The sequence below is a fragment of the Tachypleus tridentatus genome, chromosome 8 (genome assembly GCF_004210375.1).
Source record: "Tachypleus tridentatus isolate NWPU-2018 chromosome 8, ASM421037v1, whole genome shotgun sequence".
Taxonomy (NCBI): Eukaryota; Metazoa; Arthropoda; class Merostomata; order Xiphosura; family Limulidae; genus Tachypleus; species Tachypleus tridentatus.
This window is the reverse complement of record NC_134832.1, coordinates 59,934,745-59,960,647: the sequence shown is the minus strand read 5'-3', so window position 1 is coordinate 59,960,647 and position 25,903 is coordinate 59,934,745. Positions and strand designations below refer to the sequence as shown.

General features: G+C 33.4%; 1 protein-coding gene across 5 annotated transcripts; it reads left to right on the top strand.

Moving 5' to 3' along the window:
* On the top strand, positions 1 to 25,903 carry LOC143222466 (calexcitin-2-like). 5 transcript variants are annotated; one of them, XM_076449025.1, is made up of 7 exons: positions 1 to 151; positions 1,057 to 1,191; positions 13,147 to 13,199; positions 14,564 to 14,701; positions 16,344 to 16,455; positions 19,773 to 19,870; positions 22,816 to 25,903. In XM_076449025.1, the coding sequence occupies exons 2-7, from the start codon at positions 1,095 to 1,097 to the stop codon at positions 22,927 to 22,929; spliced, it is 612 nt and encodes a 203-aa protein (XP_076305140.1). In that variant the 5' UTR covers positions 1 to 151; positions 1,057 to 1,094; the 3' UTR covers positions 22,930 to 25,903. The 5 variants fall into 5 exon arrangements, with proteins under 5 accessions (XP_076305140.1, XP_076305138.1, XP_076305142.1 ...); XM_076449023.1 differs by having other exon boundaries at positions 1,035 to 1,191; XM_076449027.1 differs by lacking the exon at positions 1 to 151 and adding an exon at positions 184 to 390.

Sequence of the window (25,903 nt, the reverse complement as noted above, 5' to 3'; positions counted from 1 at the left end):
TGTGTACCTTTCAAAGAGAAGCTGGAAGGAACAGCTGTTTTACTGAGGCTTTTAGCCAATACCTGCTTTGAATCTGTTATTACACCACCTGCTTGAATGTGAGACGTTTATCTGCTGCAGGTGTAATTTTACTACTTGCTGCTGAACTGAGGTACGTAGAGCATATTGAGAGGTGCTTGTGCTTATAATTTTATATATGTAGTTCAGTTTCACTGACATTTTAACGTGTTTTTCGTGCGTTTTTAGAGAGAAATCTACATTTTAGTGTTACTTAGAAAAGAACAAATGCAAAAATATCATAATTTTGCGCAGAGTTTTATATTTAACTCCGGATTATAGCAAGCTACATATTTCGATTAAAGCTGATAAACAACTTGGTAGAGAGTAGAGGTAATTACATATACCGTTTTTCATTTCCTTTTTTTCTTTTTATAAATATTATTCTTCATTGTTTCACTAGTTAGGTACCCTCATTATTAGAAACTCAATAATTCACTAGATTCGAATAGTTTAGGAGGTTAAGTTAGTTCTAAATCCATTTACTTAAGCTAACAGTTTATGTAAGACAAATAAAACGAAAGTAGCTATATTAAACATTTAAATAAATAAATTAAATGAAAGTAACGTTAAAAGACAAAATAATAAGTAGAGTATACCTTATTTACGGAACACATAAATAAATACTAATTATTAGCTTCGATCATATACTATCGTATATTGTATAAAATTTTTAGAAATGTAGCTGTTTCTGATGATGTAATAAGAACACATTTCCGTCATTGTTTTACATCCGAAATTACTGAGGTTTTACTTCAACACAGATCCTTATCTTTGTCTCGCTGTGTGTATGCGTGTATGTATGTCATTTCGTATTTGCAACTGTTGTTTCTGTAATTACTGCTTGAAATTAAATGAGTAATATTTTTTAAAATAATAATTATTGCTATTGTTGGATGGTGTTATTACTTTAATATTTTCAAAATAGAAAAGAAAAACAATCTCTGTTTTTCTTTATTTTACATAACTGTTCATAGATGAAACTTACCCAACACATAGATGGTGTAAGCGTTTCTACATCTCTTTGAAGCTTCGACATGGGTCAGAACTTGGACAGACAAGCGGAAAAAAGTTCCTTTCAATTGTCACAGCTCAGGAAAAAGAAACTCCTTTGTGAGTTCAACACATTTTTTGGTAAAGTATATGTTTATGTTACTAAAAGCCCTTAAATAATATATATTTTATTAGGCAAGTAAACACATAGGTGCTTTAGATTGAAATACACATTATATACTACACATTTACACAAACATTATAACTAATTCTACGAAAAATATTTTAGTATTTTTATTTTGCAAATACCACATAATAGATAACGTTTTTCTATTCAATGAATAACTTTATAATATTGTTTAAAACTATACATTTCTAAAGTTGTTTTCTAGCTAGAGGGATATCGGTTATAATGAATTTGGGAACTCCTGGAACTTTGTAAGGATGTAATGTAAACATAAGTGTAAAGTTCTGGTATGTTCGAACACAGATTAAACAGTAGCGTTCCTTGAAGCGTTTGTGTTGAAGCTAGACAGAAAGCAAGTTGTTTCAATAGTTAATCTATGTTAGTTATTGTACAAATATAAAGTTAGTTTAGTTAGAGTGGTTGAAACTTAGGCCTAAAAATTCAAAAGTGTTCGTTCGATCTTAAAATAACCTTAAAAAAAGAAATAGTCAAATGTTTTCGTTTTACCCTCGTAATTTGAGGGTCGCGGGTTCGCGCCCGCGTCGCGCTAAACATGCTCGCCCTCCCAGCCGTGGGGGCGTTATAATGTTACGGTCAATCCCACTTTTCGTTGGTAAAAGAGTAGCCCAAGAGTTCGCGGTGGGTGGTGATGACTAGCTGCCTTCCCTCTAGTCTTACACTGCTAAATTAGGGACGGCTAGCACAGATAGCCCTCGAGTAGCTTTGTGCGAAATTCCAAAAAAACAAAAAAACAAACTAGACATTGAAGTATTTTCACCTGATAATTTGAAATAAACTGCAAAGAAAGAACCACATTACAAATTTATGTGCCAGCAGTAGGATCATCCGGTGAAAATAAAGTCAAAGTAAAATATAATTTTGACTAAACTTCACCTGTTAAGATGGCGATCTCGAAGTCAAGTAGAGAAATTCAGGTATTACTTAAGATGATGACAAAACCAAGAAGAAGATAGAAAATTAAACGATAAAATAGAATGAGACAGAATGAGGACCTTCCTCAACTGCTCCAGCTATAACATTACAAAATCCAGTTACAGATTCAGCCCAGTTTAACATTGACAAATTGAGGAACCAACAGACTATGATCTAAAAAAACCACAAGAGTCATACAAGACTCGATTTCAAATCATTTCCGAAATGAAGGAGTGAAATAGTGAATAACATGCCATCCATCTTGATGCCATCTAAAAAGACGAACTTTGATAATAACCAGCCAACTGAAGTCATAACAAATATCCACCATTATTAGCTGCCTTGTTCAACAGGTTCAGAGTGTTGTTCCAGAAAAAAAATATCAAGAGCAAAATTCTAGAACGGAGTGTAGAGGAAAGAAGAGATCTTAAACTTGTAGAAGATATGAAAAGGCTTATCCGGCTGTCCCACACAAATGGTCATTATGAGATGATGAACTGTGATAAATTTATAGATGTTAAAAGAAAAGAATATCAGGATTAGACTGAAGCAGATTAAATGCACATTTTAAAGGTAGATCTGCATTTAGCAAAGGAGCTATAATACATTAATATTGCAGTTAAGCTGTTAATGAGGCCATCTAGGGGTTGTGGGCATATTAGATGCTGTAATATTGAAACATCAACTCTTCCTAAAGATATACTTGAATATTTGAAAATATTAACAAGCTAGTTAAACAGAACAGAAGAAATAGCCCACAAGACAAACATGTTTCACGTATTACTTGAAGGGACATACTGTCAGGAATTGCAAACAAAACTCAGTGTGGAATAAGAACCAATTTCAAGGATACTAGGAAGAAGTAACTCTTATAATTTTAGGAAAATGACCACTATAGTTAACATTATAAGGAATCATGAGCTGATAATACATCATCTATCCCAAATAAGAGTAGCTTATTATTTGAGGAAAATTGTACACCAGCCCATGAGCTTATTTATGTAAAATCTTTCAGTATACCGATTGACATTGGTTCAACAGCTACAATAATTTATTTGATCCAGTTTGGTAACGAAATATGAGAAATTGTCTCCAAATACAAAGAAAGAATGTGGATTCATGTGAATAACAGATGAACACAGAGTTTCAGCAAAATGAAAGTTGGAAATTGCCCTTACCAAAGAAAACATTTATACACCTTATGTGTTGGTGATTGGCATTGAAGAAGAGTGTATCTTGAGAAATGATTTCAAGAGGATACATTAATGGGGAGTTAGGCTAGTTTCAGATAGCTTGAGAGTTAGTGGTTGAGAAATTCCCATGTACTACATGGCACTTACTACAACAAAAGTTAAACTTTCATTGCAAAGAGGGACAGTAGTCATTACAAAAACAACAAGCGAAACACGAACAATTTTTCATCTAATGACTGAAGTGTAGTGCAATAAAATACTCTGAAATGTTTTTAGGATTTGATGGTTGGAACACTCATGGATATGTTAGATAGTATATAGAAAAGACTAATATCAGTTGGAAACAAAATAAAAGAAAATAATGTTACGAGTGTTGATTAAATGGATTTACATAAAGCTGAACTGATATATCTTGACAGTTCTTCTTGCGAGAGGGGACACAAGCTCCAAATTCAAGTAGGTCTTCAAAAAATAGATGCAACAAACCAAAGGTCATTCACCATTATCATCTTTGGAGGTACAACAAAGAAAGAAAGGCCAACTGGATTGCTACAGATAAACACTTGTTAGCTAAACCTCAACCTGCAGAAGACCTTGATATTTTTAATGACACTGCTTCTAGAAGATCAAAACTAGACCATAAATGGATAAACATGACCAATTATCTAGCAAGGAGTTCCTCGTCGACTGAATGACCATTGACAACAAGGGAGAATGTTATCTTGTCAATATATATCATGGGTTTGGAAGAGGTTTTAATTTCGCGCAAAGCTACACGAGGGCTATTTGCGCTAGCCGTCCCTAATTTAGCAGTGTAAGACTAGAGGGAAAGCAGCTAGTCATCACCGCCAACATTTGAGCTCCCCCTTTACCAATTAATAGTGGGATTGACCGTCATATTATAACGCTCCCACGACTATAAGGGTGAGCATGTTTGATGTGACAGAGATTCGAATCCGCGATCCACATATAACCTATCAAAAATAATTTGTAAATGGCCAACTTAGTGCAGTGTTTTATCGTTTATTGTGATCGTAAAACAAGCTTCACAATCCAGGAAGGAGTAATGTTGTAAGATATACATTTTTCAAAATATTATTTGTTAGCTAGAGGTGCTGAGGGTCGTTGATAATAATAATTAACATCGTCAACCTAATGTTAACTTAATATAGGCCTGACTCAGGGGTAGAACTAATGCAGGCCCAGATCGATTCTTTACCCTGAGGGCCATGAACAGCTTGTTCCGCTAGTGATCTTAATCATCTGAAACGTTTTGAGACCATGATGTACAGTTCTATCATATTCAAACATAGATTATACAAGAACATTTCTTGAAATGTTAATACTTTTTGTTTTTAGAGTTTAAATTGAATAGAAAGAGAGTTGTTTCAAATGTGAATCTGTGTTAGCTATCTTGGTAAGTTTCACGAGTTTGTTTTACAGTATGTAATATACTAAGAAAGGCTGAAACAGATCTACATATTTGTGTGTGTTTGTTTTCTTATAGCAAAGCCACCTCGGGCTATCTGCTGAGTCCATCGATGGGAATCGAACCCTTGTCCTTAGCGTTGTAAATCCGTTGAATTACCGCTGTACCAGCAGGGGACATTTACAAATTAATTTTAGAGCTTGTAATAACGTCAAAAAGAAATGATTTAAGTGGATTCGCTAGACGTTTATTTATTCTGACCTGAGAATTTGAAAGAACCTCATCACAACAGTATCCTATATATACATATATGTTATTACATGTACATATAGTTCATACCTTCAGTGCTAATTTAAATAAGGAAAATAGTATATGTACAAGCCTTTATTTCTACCACATATTAAAATTAAAAACATTTTACGAAAGTATAACTAAAATATGTATAATGGAGATTATTTGTAGGATTTTCTTTTTCTCGTGAAGTGAAGACATTGAATATTGTAATTTTTAGTTAAAACTGAATTATACGCTCATACCTACACCTGAAATATATTTTTAAATAGTGAGAATCTTTGTTTGGAAATTTCGCACAAAGCTACTCGAGGGCTATCTGTGCTAGCCGTCCCTAATTTAGCAGTGTAAGACTAGAAGGAAGGCAGCTAGTCATCACCACCCACCGCCAACTCTTGGGCTACTCTTTTACCAACGAATAGTGGGATTGACCGTCACATTATACACCCCCACGGCTGGGAGGGAGAGCATGTTTAACGCGACGCAGGCGCGAACCCGCGACCCTCGGATTACGAGTCGCACGCCTTACGCGCTAGGCCATGCCGGGCCGAGGATCTTTGAATAACTTTGGTTTAGGTAACCATGGCAGTAAACACTGTTAACAGTGAGAATACCCAATTAATAACCTAAGGCCGACTGGTCATATAGGCTTTTGGTAGTATAATTGTCACTGATTGGCCTGCGAATTTAAACTTCATAAAAATTGTTTTGTTTTCAATAATGAATTTTCTATAACTCAGCTATAGAGATTTCGAAAATTATATACTTTTTTCTATCACGTTTTTTTTCAAATCGGGAAGATAAAAAACTGACCACCACAATAAACATTTACTATTACGTTCAAGTCTAGAACGATCGATACGCCACTCACTTTGCGTGTTGTTTTTTAATAGCAAAGCCACATCAGGCTATCTGCTGTGTCCACTGAGGGGAATCGAACCGCTGATTTTAGCATTGTAAATTCATAGACTTACCGCTGTCCCAGCGAGGTACGAAAGTTACGATTATTTATTTATATTTTAGAACCAAGCAGAAAGCCACACAGTGGGCCACCTGCGCCCAGCCCGCCACTGGTGAGCCTCAGGTTGCGAGTATTCTGTAAATAAATCGTATAGAGAACGGTTGCCAACATTTTAAACACGACAAAATGTGACTCGATTTCAGTGAAAATTACTCACTTGTGTGAAAGTACATATGACATTTTATGAAAAATATGTAAGTGGGATGGCCCGGCATGGCCAGTTGGGTTAAGACGTTCGACTCGTAATTTGAGGGTCGCGGGTTCGAATCCCCATCACACCAAACATGCTCATGGGGGCATTATAATGTGACGGTCAATCCCACTATTCGTTAGTAAAAGAGTAGTCCAAGAGTTGGCGGTGGATGGTGATTACTAGCTGCCTTTCCTCTTGTCTTAAACTGCTAAACAAGCGCAGATAGCCCTCGAGTAACTTTGCGCGAAATTAAAAAAACAAAAAACGAACCGTAAGTGGAGGAGAAAATGGGATATAGATTCAGCGTACAGGAATTAGTGTAAAAAATGAAAAGCAATCAAGATAATAAAGCCTTTGCAGCTTGTGTTATCAGAACTGATTGTTACTAATTGTAATTTTTATTGAATATGCTTATGAGGTTTCTGGTAGAAGTGATTATATACATATCACCCTATATTACTAAAAGAATCTTTAAAGGTGATGCATGATAACCATATAAAAATATTCTGTACAATGAGATAACCTTTTCCTAAACATATTTATCATGATGATACAATTATTAAATCGACCTCTATCATTTCTATTTCTTAGCCCATCTAAGCATAGGTCCGATTTTTTAGTTTGCTCCAGTCTCACACCCACCTCAATTAATATTGTCCATAGTTTGATTTGTTATGAGAGAGAGACATTTTTGGACTTATGTTCTGTGACAGCTTTTGCCAATGATCCAGAGGATCCTGGGGAAAATTTTTACTTTGTTTACTATGTTGGCTTCTCATGAGGCAATTGTGATCACCACCTCCAGTTCGTGAATTATGTTTGTGAGGTGTGAAGGATTTCCCTAATTGCCTTTAAGTTTACTCTTTCCTTGATAGTATAAAGTATGAGTGTGACGACTTACTTTATCCTCATTCACTTGATATTGCTGTTCGTGTAAAAGGGTTTGCCATTCAGTTATATGAGGGAATGACTATGATTGTTCCCAACGTTTTTGGAACAGCATTCTTTGGCTTATCACCGCCAAGAGGACTGGGCCTCCCTTTGTAAATGTGGGGTTCCAGAGTGTAAACTGTAATCATTTTCAACAGATCAAAATAAGTCTGCAAAAGCCCCAGCTTGTTCTCATATTGATATGGAGAACATTGAAAGGTTTCTGAGGTACTTATCTTCCATTCAACTTTTGTCAGGAGCCTTTCAGTGTTCTCCGTATCAATTTTAGAATGAGTTGGCGCCTTTGCAGACTTATTTTATGGTCAGATTATTGTCTTTTGTTCTTGTGTTGGTTACCTGGTTTGTATGTTATTGAGATTTATTGGGTAAAAACCCCTTGTTAGAAGGAGTTTGTCTACCTGCTGTCGCCTTCTGCGAGTTACGAGAGGTTCCCCTTCCCCACTTCTTGTTGTTTGCTGGCATACCAAAATTGTTGTAATAGCATATTGCTCTTGTCCACGTACATTATTCCTTATTACCACTGGCCTCTGAACTTTCGTCTGTGCCAGCTGGAAGTCTTGACGTGTCAGCTCGTCATGTGTCCTGACTTCCAACTTCAATGCCTCAAACTAATGGTTCTCACAGTTTTATCCTTCCTTATTCTTGAGGTTCCTCTGCTTAGCTGGACAGGCGTTAAAAGTATCGGTGACTATTTTATGCCATTAGGATTTGTGGAAGCACAATTACATCATTTCTGGAGATTTGGAATTTCTTCACCATTGACCCATGAGTACTCCAGGTTCTGGCATTCGAGTTAGTTATTCAGTTCACTTCTTTATCTTTATTATCCTTCCAAACTGTGTCGTTTCCACCTCCAACAGATTTACAGAGAGTGGATCTTTGTTTCCAGGCTATAAGGGAATTGTTGCACAAAGTGCATTACAGAGGGTCAATCCTATTCTTTTATGATTTTATTCCAATCTTTTATTGTGACCAAGAAAATAAAAGATTGACAATCAACCAATCTTTCTCAGCTACCAATTCTTGGATCCTTCTCGGTGCATGATGTAGTATTTTTTTAACCTAAAATTACATTTTCACCAGGTCTTTGGATGACTAGCTTCAATGCTACCAGCTCATATCCCCACATTCCCATAATGAATCATTCATGAATATTTACATTTTGTTCACAAGGGTCAGGTTCTGCAGTTCAGGGTTCTGTCTATTGGCCCATCAAACACACTGTATGTGTTCTGTAAAGGGTTACAGGCTTTTTTATCGTTACGTGCATTATTTGGATCTATGCATGCATCATTATATGGACAATTGGTTATTTCTGGCACCATCTCATTGGTTTGTGGAACAACACACTTAGATTATCCTTTCAGAAGTCACCAAGGCATTTTTTCTTATTAGAACAAGGAAATCCATTCTTTTCCTAACTAATTTATATTGTTAATTTGGGAATAATTTCAACATGTACTTCAGTCGGACTCATCGAACTCTAATCAGGCTCCAAGCTATGGAATAAGTAGTCAGGCTTTTGTTCACGCCTTCTTCTTTTACTGTTTGGATGATCCTTTTATGTGGCTGTAGGCATCCATTTAATCTATCATTCCTTTGGGATGAGCACATATGCAATATTTTCAGTTGGCACTGCACAACCAATGAATCATTAGATACATTCCACTGAATCATCCAGTTTCCTTATTCAAGAGCTCAAACTTCGTGCTTGGAAGACATAGGGTTTAACTTCTAAAGTTGTTTTCTATTTGGCTAAATCTCTCCATAAAATCACTGTCCCTCTATTAATGTAAATTGCACATTTTCACAAGTGGTGTATCAAAAAAAATTAAACCCATTTCAGCCTAATGTGTCTATCATATTCCATTTTTTGATTTGGCTTTATGGAAAAGGTCTTGCTTCTTCAACAGTTGCCTTATATAAAATGTCTTTATCTACTACTTTTTGGTATTATAAACATTGAAATATTTCTGACATCCCAGTGGTATCTAACCCACTTAAGTCTTTTACGTCTTTTAGCACGAAAGGGGTTCTCAGTTGCCTAACTGGGATTGTAAGGTAATTTTACATCATTTTAGTCATCCATTTGAGCCTTTAGCCTCTTGTTCTGCGTGTCACCTTTTTCTTAATGTGCATTTTTGTTGTGTTTGGAGTGTGGGTGTCGTCAGTCTGAGTTGTTGCACTTCATGTGCAGAGGACACTTTATTACTCTACCTATGTTCTGCTATTCCAATATAGATTATTTTTTCCAAATACTGATTGCTGGCTATTTCTTACCTTTACAGTGTTTATTATGTCTGGTCAGGGCCCTCAGATGTTATGTGGCTCACACTACCTTCTTTTAAAATACTAGGAATCTCCAATTACCTTGACAAGATGGCTTTGCAAATTGATCCACATTGCCTATTCTAGATATCTTTGTAGAAGAGTAATTTGCTATGAGTTTCATGTCATCAGATTTGTCATATTTTTGTATCATTAGCTGCTTCTTCGAATTGCCCACTGGAGAACACTGTGCTGGCTGGTGTATGGACTTTTCTCAATACTTTTCTTTCATTATTTACATCATCTGACAGTTTCCTCTAAAGAATTTTTGCCTACCCCTTGTGGTTGCTTTGACCATGCCTGCTAGTTTATAACAAGAAATGAATATTTTCTTCTTACTATGGTATCTTTTACTGTCTAGGGTCACTTTATTTATTTTTTCACTGGATCTCACTCTGTAGTGAGTATTGCCCAGGCAGGTATATTTTCATTATTGCAAAGCCACACTAACATCCACTTTTTCACTATTACTGGCCCAGCATAGCTAGAGGGATAGGACGATCGACTCATAATCTGAGGATCGCGGGTTCGAATCCCCATCACATCAAACAATCTCGCCCTTTCAACCATGAGGACGTAATAATTATACAATAAATCCAACTATTCCTTGGTAAAAGAGTAGCCCAAGAGTTGGCGGTGGGTGGTGATTACTAGCTGCCTTTCCTCTAGTCTTACACTGCTAAATAGGACGGCTAGCACAGATAGCTCTCGTGTAGCTTTGCGCGAAATTGAAACACAAACATTATTAGTACCAGTTGCAACAGACTGTGTAAAAATGATGTGTTCAGTAAGGTCACCTAGGAGCTCACCAGGTGGTATTACTATTTCATGCCAGACAGCTACTCATGGACTATCACGAGTAAAGCTAAAATGAATCAAACCCATTTTTGCCAAGCATCAAATCAAATAAGTCTGGGCCAGTTTGTTTTTTGTTTCAATATAGAAAATTTTGTTTACCTATTACACTGTTTCTCCCCTTCCTTCGATTCTACTAGTGGAGTGAGGGAGGCTTCATCACACCCAGATTCCAGTCATTGGGATCTTGAACAAAGGTTTTTATCCATAGTGTTCAAATAAATTTATCCACTCTTGAAGACGTGGGTAAAGTTGGAACACTCCTACTCAGGTTCCTGGATGTTTTCCCAGATGCAAGTTGGAGAGTATAAGTCTACTCGGGAGCTTATTCATAATACTGGTTTAGATTTTACACTATACTTTCCGGTTTAGGTGTATCTAGCTTTTTTTTTATCAATCACATTTTAGTATATTGTTCATAAAAGGGGCGGTCCACTATCTCTTTATAATTCCGAATACAAAGTGGTCCCTTCCTTGGTCCTTGGTTGAGTACAGTATTCCATATCCTCTCCACAATTTCGAGGGCAAGTGGAATGCTCCTTTTCCACTTGATTGAGAAGTGAAGATGAATGTTCATAACTCAGACTAAACAAGTTCTCTTCCTTTGGTTGAGTAAGGCAAACAGAGTTCTGTCATTCTGAGCCTAGAATGTTGTCTTTTACCACTGTGGTGCGTTCTATGGTTACATGGTAGTATCCAATCAAAAATACATCTGTGTATAATGTTGCAGTCTAGTTACCCAAGCTACAAACGTGGGATGTACGTATCAAGACTCCTTAATTCCAACCTCGAGTTGTGGAACCATAGCTATTCGGCTGGGGCTGGTCTGTAGTGAAATTACTCATGTTATATTCCACTCCTTATACAGGAACTAACTTACAGCTAAAGAGCATACATGTCTTCGATGCAGTGTAGTTGCCCTACTCGTGTAACACTTATATTAGTGTACCCATGATCTACGCTGACGCTTTCTGTACAAATAATGCCCTCGCTGGCCTCGCCACCTTACAAAGGCTCGGCATGGCCGGGTGGTTAAGGCACTCGGCTCATAATCCGAAGGTCACAGGTTCGAAACCCCGTCACACCAAATATGCTCGCCCTTTCAGCCGTGGGGGCGTTATGATGTTTCGGTCAGTCTCACAATTCGTTGTTAAAAAGAGTTTTACCAAGAGTTGGCGGTGGGTGGTTATGACTAGCTGCCTTCCCTCTAGTCATACACTGCTAAATAAGGACAGCTAGCGCAGATAACCCTCGAGTAGCTTTGCGCGAAATTTAAAACTAATCAAACCAAACCAAAATATACAATAATAGGATAGAGAGCGCATTGATGTAAATGAAGTATATCGGTAAGGGTAATTTATCGAGCAGGTTATGAAAGACTGGACCGCTTAGATAACTTTAGAAAATAATCGGATTAATCCGTAGATTGGCAGAGAAGTAGAAATTCTAGAGTTAGGATAATATGTATAAATGTCAGTGAAGGTAAATATTATTTATTACAAATACATTTTCAATTTAGGGAAATTTTAACGTTTGTTGACATTTTTGGCACAAAATTGCACATGGGATATAATAACAAGGCAAGACACAATATGTAAAACAAAATGCACTCTGTTATTGCTGTGAAACAGACTTGGTATGTGTACTCGCTATTTCCTTACAAATTACCCAGGACTGTATCTTTTATTGGCAGTTTCCTTCCATTTCTAACCAAGCAAACTGCAATTATTTACCGACCTGTTCAAATGCAACATTCCTCAGTTTACAAGAAATATTGTATCTACCCACAGTCACGTAGGCGTAGCATGTGATGGTCATTTGTATCAATTACAATGCATATGAATGTATATATCACATGAACAACCATAGGAAAACAGTCTAATTTCATATTTAATTTTGGAAGAATTACCAATGTTGTATATCCCTCAATATTAGAATATATCCATTAGTGTTAGAATTTTTAAAAACAATACATCTTAATTTTTAGTATTGGTACCTTTATATATATTTTTATTGCACTTAATGTGAACTATATTAAAAAATAATTAGTAAAGCACAATTTCCTATCCCTTGTTACAATCGAGTTTCTATTTTATCCATCCAGTGGACGGGTACTCCAGGTAGGTCGTAAAAATAATAAAAAACCAATACGTGGTGAAACTTTAAAAAACATTCCCAGACTCATCAGTGTTTGACAACGACACTGTTTTTAAGTAATATTCATAAACCAAACTTGTATATTATATAAAATTAATAAAGTTATTGGATATCAATATGTACAAAAATAAAACTTAAAACTATCACTTTAACTTCTGTTTGAAGTTAAGCACAAAGCTACACAATGGGCTATTTGTGCTCTGCCCAATATGGGTATCAAGATTTGCTTTCTCGCATTGTAAGTCCACATACCACCGTGCCACAGGTGGGCCTTCAACTTCCATCTTATATTCTTATTCGTATTAATACCATAAGAAAATCTATGTGTTAAAAACATAGAAATTATAGGTAACTAGTTTATTTGGACTTAAGTTAAAGGACATTATTGTCCCAATTTTTATTCAAAAATGTTACTTTGCTCCAATTTAGTGTACATAAATACTTTGTGAACTAGACAACCATAACAAATAATGAAGCAAGTTATGAATTCGTATTGATTTTATGTTATAATTAATATATAAAAAATATCTTTTGAGGACAATCTGGAATTTTTAACAGATCTTAACAAAGATGGTGTCATCACTCTGAGTGACTTTCATAGTGTTCGAGAGGTAAGTTTTTCTTATTATTCATTTGAATAAATAATCTCAACATACGAATACTTTATGACAAGTGAGACTACTTTGTTTCATTCTCAATATCAACCTAAAGTAAAAATAAGTCGAATGTGATGTTTGAGCAACAGATTGTTATTTTTGGCCTGTGATATAAGGTAACTATAAACTATATCATATGTTAGAGAAACTTAAACAAGTAGGTTGTCAAATGTTTGAGGAAACTGTAAATATATTCATTAAAGATAGCTTAAACTAAATATGAATAGTGATGAGGGAGTTTGGGAAATTCAAAATAAATAAATTAACAGGATAGCTAAGGCAACCAGTTGCTTGGAAACGGGATATTATGAGCACAAGTTAGATAATTTTAAATATAAGCTTCACACATTTAATGTTAAACACAGTAAACTGAGAATAAATTCATTTTCTAGTATCTTAATGTTAGGATGACTAGACACAAAATGGATTTATTCACCATTCTAGTTCAGATAGCTGATTAATATAATGAATATTTCTGAAACTTTGTCAGATTTGAGAGCAATGATATTTTATAGTGGGAATTTTATAACGTGTGGTAAAAGTTGACTATTTTATAAACATGTCCTATATCGAATAGTGTATGTTAATGCAAAAGTTATGCTTTAAAACTACAAATAAAAACCTACACAGAAGTTGGCTTATATAAATAACTATAAAGGTTAATGCCAGACATTAGCCACATTACTATTTATGTATAGATTAAACTTAAAATAATTTAATTTCTTTTGTTGTAAAACAAAACATTTCAAATAAGGTAATATGTGTAGTAAGAAGTAAACTGAAAGAAGCCTTGTGAGTCACTGTGGAAAACTGATATTTAATAAACATTCTATGCTTGTAAAGAAGTTAAACACAATTATACTGATTAATTTTAAACATTTTTTTGGTTTTCATCTCATTTACTGTAGTGTTAATAATAGGGTTCATGATATTGTCTTTTCAAATAGATTTTTCTTAACTATATATGCGTGAACTTGCTTGTGAGTTGTAACTTTTTATGGCTACATGATCCATAATGGTTTATGTAGATATTTTAAATTGAAAATGTATGATTTCACCAACTTATTCCAGTAACCATTTACTGGTGTTTAACAGCCCTACATGTAGCTATATGCTAAAACAAACAAACCTGATTATAGTGAAAAGTGTAAGAATTTACAAATGGATAATTTTAGGGTTAAATACCTTTTGGTTTAATGTTATTCATTTATGTTTAAAATTGTGAAGTAAAATAAGCACACAAGAAAGTGCTTATGTGAATAAACCTTTGAAATTAACTTTTATGTTGTACACTTTCCATTATTTTTCTAATTATGCAGCACATTTGTAAATTAAATGGTTGGAAACCAGGAAGTGACAAGTATGACAAGACTGAGGAATTATTTCGTGAAATTTGGGAGTCACTTAAGGAGCAGGCTGATTCTAATCAAGATAACAAGATAACTCAAGATGAATGGGTCAGTTTGTTAAAATGGATTCTTCCATCCAAGATATGTGGAGGGAATATTATCTTTCTTTAAAAATATATATTTTAGTCCAGAAGAGATCATTTATGACTGAGATGATTCTTAAAAATATTTTGAGTATGCATTTACAATATCTTTAATTTTTTAATTGGAGTAGATAAGAAAAAAACTAGAGAAGGTAGGTAGGAAAATAATTGACATGTACAGTTAACTAGAAGGGAGTAAAAACTAAAATTTGAACATTTATTATGTAAATAAATGAAGAAAATTGATAAAAGGTTTTTTGATATACTGTGAAATGAATAAGTAACCTCAAAGAAAGAAAACTCATTGAAATTTGAGCAATATTTGGGCAGTATGCTTCAAAAAAGCAAACTTCACCAATATTACTCACCTGCTCTTAAAATTTGTTTTTCTAAGCACAATTCATAAAACTAAAACTAAAAAGGATTTAAGAAAAGTATTCAGTTGCCAGGAAATAATGCTTTTTTTCTGCATGCTTTGTCATTTTTTAAATGTGTCAGATATAGCAAAGTGTCTAGTGTGTCAGATTATGGATCAAAATTTCCTTATTTCATCCCATTACCAAAGAAAAAAAATAACAATATAGATTCTTAGCTTGTGGGTGTCTTTTGATAATCACATCCTACTATTCAATTTAATAAGAGTTGACACTAAGTACAGCTAATTGTTAAGTAGCTCTGGAACATGCTGTGTGTCACTTCAGAATTAACCCTCTTTAAAAAAGAATAAATATACAAGTTAGTAGTAATGTTATGGAATGTTGTTTTTTACTTGTTAGAATCATTCTAGGTCCACAGAATAATATATTTATTAATACATGTTTAATTACTATATATTGAATTTAACAGGTTAACTTAAAATGCAGCATGAACATCATATTTAATCATGATGAATTAATTACAGACTTTCAATATTTAACTATTTTTTCTATTTTTGAAGTCAGATTTTGATTTTTACTGATTATGTAAAGAAGGTTACAAAGACTGACAGCTGAAGTGATAATTTTTTGCTTGTAGAATTTCTTTTATGTATACCTTTTTTTAAATAATGCTTCTAGTACACTTATTAGTAACAAAGCAAAAACATTGACTGTGTCTTTTTAAGCTTTTAAGTCTATGATGCTAATGTTTAATATTTATATTTTGTTTCATTCATACATATGTTTTCAATAAATTAAGTCTAATTTCCAAGACTTTCTAAGAACTTTTCAAGAAACTTTTGGGAAAAGACAAGACATTAAAAGAGTAACTTGTGAACACAAATGAATAATTAAAGTTTGCATTTTACCCAGAAATGTTTTATAAAGTTGTAATAAATTATTGAGGGATAGATTTAGCTTCAATCATGGGGAGATTATATAATTTTGATTGTTTAAATTATAATCAACTAAGTTTTTGAATCGTAAGTCTTTTGTTTTTTTTAAATAGATTTTATGTTTTTGATACTGAAAGAAGTGGAAATTCAGCCAGTTGTTCTGCTGGACTTTGAAAATTATCTTAAAATATTTTAAAACATTTAAACTTCTTCAGTTTGTTACTATAGAGAAGAAAAAAAATGGTTGGAAGCCTCAGATGACTAAGTGTTTTTTTGTTTTTTTTATTCCTCTCAGATTAAGATGTGGGAGCAAATAAATGAAGCTGAGTCTCAAGGGAAAATTAATAAGTTTCCCCATTGGCTAACATCATATTTATGGTACAGGTTTAACATGTATGACAGAACATGTAAGTATGATGGTTGTTATAATTCCAGCATTATGAAAGGGCATAAAACTCTCTGTACAGATCTGATGCTATAACAACTTTCATCAGAATGTGCTTTCTTGTATAAAGTCATAAGTACTGTAGTAATAAGTATTTGAAGTATTTTAAATTTTGTAAGCTTATTTTCTCATTTAGAAAAGCTTAAGAGCTCTTTCACTTGAATTACAAGAGCATCATGCACACCTTTTTACAATTGTGAGAGGTCAAGTGTTTCTATTTTGATCCTCTTCTTTTTGGAACTACATGGTGGCTAGTGGAAGGTGCTCTGCAGTGAAAGAAAATCAATAATATTATTGTTCAGAGAATTTAAAAAGTTAGATAATGAATTCCAGAAGTTGTCTGCTTGCTGTTCTGGTTAGCTGATCCAAGTGTCATGATTCCAGAACTAGTAAACAAGAACAGTCCATTTAGTATTTCAGAAGATATTTCTGCCACAATATCAAATACTTGAACATAATGTGTATCACACCTAATAGAAAACACCTTAGGTGTAAAAAAAACAAAAGGGGAGGGGGGAGGACAAGGTTTGAGCGTGGAACTTAAAGGAATAAAACCAAAACTAGTAGCCAAACTGGAAGCTACATGTTTTGTTTAACTTTGTGCATGATGACTGGTAAAACAATATTAGGCCTAGTGAGCTAACCAATAAATATTTGGTGTAAAATTATCATCAGTTTTGTAGCTACCACTTTGTCATTCCTTTAAGACACACACTCTTTTTTCACTTTTTTGGTTGTATCTTTTTTCACCCTTAAGGTGTTTTAGTTCAATATTGTAACTTTTTATCAATCCACACAAACCACAGCAAGTCGGAAAACAACACTTGATTGCAACCCTATTATTCAGAATAGACCTTTACTTTACAGAACCAACCAAATTCTTTAAAATATATGTTGCTAGTTTTTCTTTTCTAAAACAGTATTAATAAGTTATTTTATAGTAACTTCATAGAAACTAGATTACAAGTTTCTCTTCATCACCCCATACACTTGGTACAGTCATATCAAGAATCATTATTTACACTTATTAGTTAAATTAATATTAAGTGATTCAAAATGGTCTTTAATTAGGAAAATTTCAAATTTAGCAAATGTGTGCTTAAAAACTCGCAATGAACAATAACTCCCCACCCTTATGATTCTTTTGAAAACTGGAATTAGGAACTGTTAGTTTGCTTGCCCTAACTGCTACTTATTTATTTGCATGTACTTTCACCCTATAATTTTACTGCTCTAAATTAGATGTCTTTAATACAAATGACAAATTAAAAATGGTTCATCATTTCTCTTAAGTGAAGCTGTAGTAAACATTTCAGACTTATTTTGTGCTGGTCTGCACAAAACATTTGGTCAAAATTAAGCAATGTTTGTTTAAAAATTTGTACATGTGGCTTATATTTAGAGCAAATTTGACACTTAACAGAAAGTTGTTAAGATCTATCAGTGTGCCAAATCTGAAAATAAATCTACAACAGCAAAATGTTTTTATATCAAATACAGTTTCTGTACTTTAGGTGAACAAAAGGGAAGAAATTTAACCAAATATAAAGATTTATATCTCCTGTATTTCTTTATGAATTGCTTTTAAGTTTCTTACATAAACTGATGGTTCAGTTGAATACATACACTGAAAATATGTGATAGTTTTAATTACCACAGTTTGAGATACAGAAAGTGAAAAAATTGATAAACTATCACTCCTGTTAGGAATGCATAGTGTATCCTGCAGATTGTTTTGGCTGCACAACACCCTACCATGTGTCTGTGTTTCACAATCACTAACTTTTCCCCATTATTTATCATGTAAAAAAAACTATGCATAATGCAATTGCCAAGAAATAAAATAACTCACAATCAAATTATTTGGGATGAAAAATATATTGTTCAACAAAGCGCTGTGGCAAATTTCAAATGAATGTGGAAGTTAAGAAGATTATTGAAACATTGTCAAGAAATATTCAGTGTCATTATTAAGTTTTGCCAGTTCTGTCAGGAGAAAATGTAGCTTTTAGTAGTAAGAATATTAGAGAAGAAAAGCTTGTATCACTTCATAAGCTGTGACTGAAACTTATTTCAAAAGTTCAAACTGTATTTTGGTATTCATACTTTGAAAAGGTAGTATTTTATGATTGTTGACAAATATCAAAAGTGACACTAAGTCCTGAGATTTGATAAATTCATTCTATAAAAGGATGTATGTTGCATCAGAAGGTGATAAATTTTAAACCATTCATTTCAACAATGTGTGTTTTTATCATAATGAATTTTATCAAATGGAAACTAAAGAAACAAACTATAACAGTTTGAAGCCAGAGGAGTGACAAGTTGTGTTTCAAAAGCTTTGATTGGTCAAACAGTGGAATATGTTAGTGGAAGTACTATATGAAGTGGCAGGAAGGGTTTAAAAATTAACAAAAAGAACTCAACTTGTAGACAAGTTTCTTTACAATGTTGTGTTAGCAATGTCAAATTCACATCAAGAAACTTTATTTTGGTTGCATCTCTTGTAATATTCACCAACACTGAAAAGTTAGTTGCTTCCTATGGGCTCAGATCTAATAGATTAGGCAAATGAATTGTAGAGTTATAAAGTAGTATACAGAACTTGGGAGAAAATGTATATCTGTGGACAGTGTTTAACTTTTGTAACAGAAAGGGCAAAATATTGCAGCAGAAGACAGAGGTGACAGTAATGATGAGGATATTGTAACTATGAGTGAATCAAGAAAATATTTGCTCCAACAATGCTTCTTCACTGGTTATCTAAGATTTTGAAACTGCGAGTTTTCGATAAGAACTTTAACTCATAAAATAACTACTGGTACTATGGAGAGGTACTTGAGCAAGTTAGAAATTGTTATAAACAGATTACATACTGCTTCTGTGGTTGATGCATGACTTTCAACCATGTTGATAGAAAAGCTATTGCACAAACCATTTGCAGTGAGAAAATCTTGAATGGATTTTTTTTTGGATATTTATTTATCCAGTTTTTCAGTTACTGTAGCCTTTACTTTATTTTAATTAGTCATATCATTCTAGAAAGTATTAGAGTAGTGAGGCTTTTATTATGATGAGAGTTGAAGATAATAAATCTTTAGCTGTATTTAAAACTTACTCCATGGAGTTGGATTTTAGTTTTCAGGGGGATACAGTATCATTTAGCTAGGGAGGGGCATGACAGAACTGACACATAGTATTTATTTATGAACTTCAAAATAATATAAATAAAATTATATTGTAAAAAAACAAACCTAATGATTATTATCATGTTTCCAGGTGATGGTGTAGTTGATGTGGAGGAATTTTGTTATGTTTTAGAGAGCTTTGGAATCTCGGAACGCCAGTCACGCCAGTGTTTTATTATTATTACGCAAGTGAGTGTGATCGTTATGGAAGAAAATCATCATTTTTATTGACTATTAAATATTACAATAGTTTACAAAATGAATGTTTGTTCCTGCACACAGTTTAGATATTTTCCTCAGCTCTTCCTCAGGTTCTGTCAAAGAGATCCATATGCCACTAACTTTATGAAGACTTCCATCATGCAGCAAAATACCTCCACCAACAGGAGGGCAACAAACCTCCATGTACACCAACTCCCCCTATACATTTGAACTTGTGAACCTTCATTGTTCTTCTCAACATTGTATTTACCAGACATGTTTAAATTATTTGCCTGTATTCAACTTAATGAACTTTTGCATCATGAATGACAACTTTGATTTTTGTTTTCTTTATCATTTGTTTAAAAAAGTCTAACACTTTATCATGACTTTTAAAATGACAGTGTTTTATATTCAGTTCTCAGTGTGAGATGTTCACATCCATGCCTTATTCCTCTGTGATTTTTGGAGGCCTTTTAACTGTCAGGATCTTAGTAATCATTGTTCACTGTATTGTGGAATATTACATGTTTAATGGATCTCCTCAATTGGAAATGATGCATATCCTCCACCTACTTTGTTTTGTTTTATCATTTGTTAAATGACCATAACATTTCCACCTTTCTCTGGATTTCTTTCTCGGATATGTTCTTTATTTTTATGTTTTCTCTCTTTATGACCCACAATTCCTGGGTTTATCTTTTTTTTTTCTCTCTGTTTTTCATTAGGATACATACTATTTCCTTTCTGTAATAGCTTTTTCTCATGACAAATACCTCATCTCCTTCCACATTTGTCAAGACTTGTTGAATTTCTTTCCTTCTTTTTCCAAAATTTCTTGTCATTGCTTTTTATATGATCAGGTTTTTCTCTTTATCTTTCTGTATTCCCTTTCTTACCTCTAACTTTTATCTGTGCCACCTCATGCTTCTGATAGCTTCTAGAAATTTTTCAATACTTTTTTCTGTTTAGTCTGTTCCACTTCTACCACTCTCTTTTTCCATACTTTGTTCTCTTGCTGTCATGACTCATTGAGCTAATTTCTCTTAACTGTACCCCTTCCTTTGTGTGTGTGTGTATATATTACTCTGGCTCTCTTTCTTTGCTCTGGCATCTGCTGTGGTGTTCATTTTTCCTTATGACTAGGTATGATAATATAACATTTTCTTTTATTTTATTCCAAGGTTGTTTCTCCTTTCTCAATGTTGCTGTTTGCTCCTATTCATCATTTAGATAAGACTTCTCACCCATCCATTGCAGGACATCTTTTTCTCATCTTACAGTAGTGTTGATAATTACTCTTTTTGTCAATGATTATCACACATGTATGATTCTGATGACACTTTTTCTTTCCTCTTTGCCTCCTCCTGTAGCTGTTGTTCTCACTTTCTGTCAACAGCTGTTTCCCATTTCTCCACCTTGGTATCTTTACTCATTCCTCTTTTCTTTGCCTTTCTTTCCATTTTCCTTTCTCTTCTATCTATAGTGTGTTTCACTTGGTTTATGATTAGTCATGATTAATATAATGGACACCTTCTTATTTGTTTCTTGTAGCCTGTCCTTTGTTTGTTTTCTCTGTCCCGTTGATCTTTTCTTGCATCTTCCCGTTCATTGCTTTTCCCTTTGCCTCAGATCATCCCCCTCTCATATTCATTGTTATCACGTGGGTCTTTGCTTGTCGTACTCATGATTCTTGGTTAGCATTATTTTCTATAGTTATTTATATCTGTTAACCAATTCTGGAATATTTCCGTTTCTCCTACCCCTTTTTTTTTATAGTAGCTGCTTAGTTGGGAATGAGAAGTCAACTTGTCTTGGAATCTGGATCCTTCTCCCACTCACTTGATATTGGGTGCTTTTGGATATTTCCTTATCTTGTCAACTGGTTTCAGCTTCTCTAGCTTATCTAATCAATGAGTTTTACACTTCTTATTCTCTACCTACCTGACAGGTTCTTTCCCTTTTAGGAATCCTACATTCTCCAGAACCCATTCTCAAATTTGGGGCATGTCTTCATATATCTCTACAGACCTAACAAAGTCTGAGTTTTCTCTCTTGAGGTCCTTTTTCCTCTTTTGTGAGCATCTCCTCTGAAAATTACCACAGTGATTGGACCATGCCTATCTTACTTTTTACATTATTTTACCATATCTCAAACCAGATGTCTCAGTTCTTCGATGCTTCTCTCTCAGGTTGAGGTATATTTTTTGTGGGACAAGTCTTACAACATTTGTATGTTGGATTAGTATTTGCTCCCCATCAACGTGGTTGACCGTTTCTTTCTTTATCAGGCGTGTTCCCATTTTTGGTGCAACTGACAGTTCACTTGATTATTTTCCTTTCAGTCTTTTCCCTAGCCTTTCTTTGCTCTAACCATCTTTGTGACTCTTATTCAAAAGCCTTTTGTCTTCTAACATTAACTATACAGGTGGTAATTCTGTATATCACCTTTTTACCTTTCTTACCAGCTTTTTCATCAAATGATTCTCAATCTATTTTAGTTATTTGGTATCCATGTCCATGGGTCTTCTTTCCCAGTATCAAGTACCCAGTATTTCTTACCCTGTACTTTTTGTTCTGTTTTGCCCTTTTGCTCTGCAAAGTTTATGCAAGATATGTGTCCAGTAAATCACAATAAGATACAAAGGGCAATATGATAGAAGTGTAATCATGGGTAATTGACGTTAAAAAGTTATCACTGAAATAACTGTGTTGACATAAAGCATTCAACTTCTGAATACTTGGTGAAAAAATAATTGAAACCTTCAGGTTTAACAATATTTAGGATGGAAGTGGAAGACTGTTATAGCTGGTCAGATTAAAATATCTTTAGTTATTTTAAGTATTTAATAAATATTTATAACTTGTATTTTAATTTGTACTTGTTAATTAGTTTTCTTTGAGTTTGTACTAACTTTTAACTTTTTTTCCAGAATGAAACTAAACCTCTCAATTTTGATTACTTCTGCAAACTTGCAGGAGAGTATTACCGAAGTGATGATCCAAGTGCTCTGGGAAACTTCATTACGGGTAGACTGACTTTTTAAAAATAGAAGTTTACTTGAAGTCGTCCAGTATGCTAAGCCTAAAAAAATATCTTTACTAAGATAGCTTCTAATAGACTATTTTACTCAATATCATTGAGAAGCCTGGATGATTTTTTGATATTGCAATTAATTTAATCATCAAATTTATTAATTGATTACTTTAATCAGTTGTCTTTATAAGACTATTCCTCCTAGTTTTTAGCTTGTGTTGGATTTTCTAAAGACATTTACAAACTAACCTTCATTTAATATTATAAACATCTTCATGTACAACAAGTTAGGATTAAGCTATTTTTATTTTTACACTGTTGTATATTAAAGTGTATCATGCAGGCAGTCTAGTGCAAAATTTGTAACAAGCTGGTAATAGGATTGATGTTGGGCTGCAAACTTCTCTCTACAAGTTTTCACAAGGCTACTCTATTAGAAATAAACTAATTTTGATTAAAAGTAATTGCCTTTACATTTCGTTTGATAAAGCTAGTATTTTTTTTTGTCATAGTGTATGATAGGTAATGTAACTCAATAAATTCACTCTGATCCCACAAAAATAGTAAATCATTTATTATTTCACAATAAAGCTTGTGCTTATGCTAGATGACTTTTGCAGAGACTTAACTTATTCTTAAGACAGAAATAAAAGTTACAGAATATTAAAATTATTATAAAGTCGGGAAAAGATACATTTAATTCCCAACATTTCATAATTTTTTCTAATTCTGTCATCAGCATGGAAAGCACAAAAATAATTAGCAACTTCTTAAGTATAAAACAAAATAATGTGCTCTTAAGCAAGAAGTTGATAATGATAGACACTTAGAAAGAATACCTTAAATTGATTAGTATATTTACAGGCTGGAAGAAACTAGAGAAATACACCTGCATGCTGAGAACTAAATAAATCAGATGCATAAAACTTATCATACCAAGTAGACAGAGAGGCATGTGGTGTCAGTTGAGCTTGCATTTTCTTTTTCAGTGCTTTCAGTCTAGCTAGAGCTAGTCAATAATTAAAATAGACGTTATATGTTGTTAGACTGTTATTGGTCTGGACAGGGTTAAGTAAACAATCAATTTTTTTAAGCAAGTGAAGAATAATGAATATTAACCTACTGTAATTTTTATTTATTAAAGCAATTTTAGCCAAAGTGATACTCATTCTGTTTGTAGTTTATAATAAGTGAACAATATGTAAAGTTAGTTTAATTAAACAGATAAACACAAACAGTAGGCATCAGTATGGCTAGTTTTGTAACCAGCAGTCTCTTGTCCACGTTCTCACATTTATAAATTGTATTTGTGATGTAGTATTAGTTCTCTTGTTCTGCATGAGCTCAGTGGGCATGTATTCAAAGCTAAAAATGTGTTTCAGTTAAGACTAAGCTATTAAGGTGCTGTTATGAGTCAGTCCTAGTCATTTTAAATACTAGCACAAGAGTTAGCAGTGAGGTTTTTTTGGCAAGTTATTTTCCCTCTGGTCAGCAATTCAAAATTAAGAGGCCTGGCATGACCAGGTGGGTTAAGATGTGTGACTCGTAATCTGAGGGTTGTGGGTTCGCATCCCCGTTGCACCAAACATGCTCGCCTTTTCAGCCGTGGGGGCATTATAATGTTACGGTCAATCCCACTATTCGTTGGTAAAAGAGTAGCCCAAGAGTTGGCGGTGGGCTGTGGTGACTAGCTGCCTTCCCTCTAGTCTTACACTGCTAAATTAGGGATGGCTGGTGCAAATAGCCCTCAAGTAGCTTTGCGTGAAATTCAAAAACAAACAAACAAACAATCAACATTAGGGACAGTACTAAACAGCTTTAGTAGCTTTGCCATAACGCAAAAAAAAAAGAAACGTGTAATGTTCCTGTAACTGAAAGGGCAATCACGGCTTGTAACAGCAAGATTTAAGTTCTCAGGTAATGATATAACCTCTCGATTACCAGTTCACTCTAGTCCAAAGCTGAACAAACAAGATTTAATTGAAAAACAGTAATCAGAAACTATAATGACAAAGTTTTGTTTACTTAAATAGTAATAATTGAAAATAATAACCTGAAATATTAATTTTGATTAGTTGATTATTTTTTATGAGCCATGAAATTGAAAAACTTTTTAATTATTACAAAATATTAATAAGAAATCATAATGACAATATTTCATTTACTTGGATATTAGAAATAATTATAAAAAATAACAGTTGGAAATGCTAATTTTGATTAGTTGTTTATTTTAGTTGTATTAATCCATTTACTTCTCATTTTGATAACATTGTTAATTTTACCTAATGTTAATCAACATTATTGGAGCTCAGAAGTAACTTATTAATCACATTGATCATACAGGTGTAATCATGGATGTACTTTTATGAGAAATATGTCATCATAATTCTATTATACACTTTTTTGTGATAATTTTCAAATATGGTTAAGTATTGTTTTATGCAGTATCTGATATTTTAGTCTTTATGTAATTTGTACTAAAACTACTTACTCAATTCAGATTTTTTATGAAGAAAAAATTGTGTTGTATTATAATTCACAAACATTAAAGTTAATATCATGTTTTTTTTACTACTGAAATAAAGAAGTATTTATTCAAATTATTATCCAGAACCATTAGCTATATTAGATCTATTTACTAAAACCAAGTAACGATGTGATTAATCTGTAATATATTTAACATAGTAAGCTTACTCACATCATATGATGAGAATAAAAATCACTTCAAGGGACTTTATATAATCTATGTTTGTAAAGTTTTTGTTATTTTGGTGTAGGTTCTGTCTTTGACATTCTTTTTGTAAAAGAAAAAACTTTCAAAATTTCCTGCAAAAGTAACTTAAGAAATCTTTATAAATCTAGTTGGAGAGTTTCATATATTTTCATAATGAGAGAGTATCTAAGTGCATGTAATATATTTTCAAGTAAAATTCTCACTTGAAATTCTGTTGTAATCTCTTACAAATAAAAATAAACTGATGAAA

Bases quoted from the DNA above. Each gene is read 5' to 3' on its own strand.
- LOC143222466 (XM_076449025.1), top strand. From the start codon at position 1,095: ATGGGTCAGAACTTGGACAGACAAGCGGAAAAAAGTTCCTTTCAATTG. The intron at 1,192-13,146 runs GTAAAGTATATG...AATTTTTAACAG, and splicing joins TGAGTTCAACACATTTTTTG to ATCTTAACAAAGATGGTGTC. The intron at 16,456-19,772 runs GTAAGTATGATG...TCATGTTTCCAG, and splicing joins TAACATGTATGACAGAACAT to GTGATGGTGTAGTTGATGTG.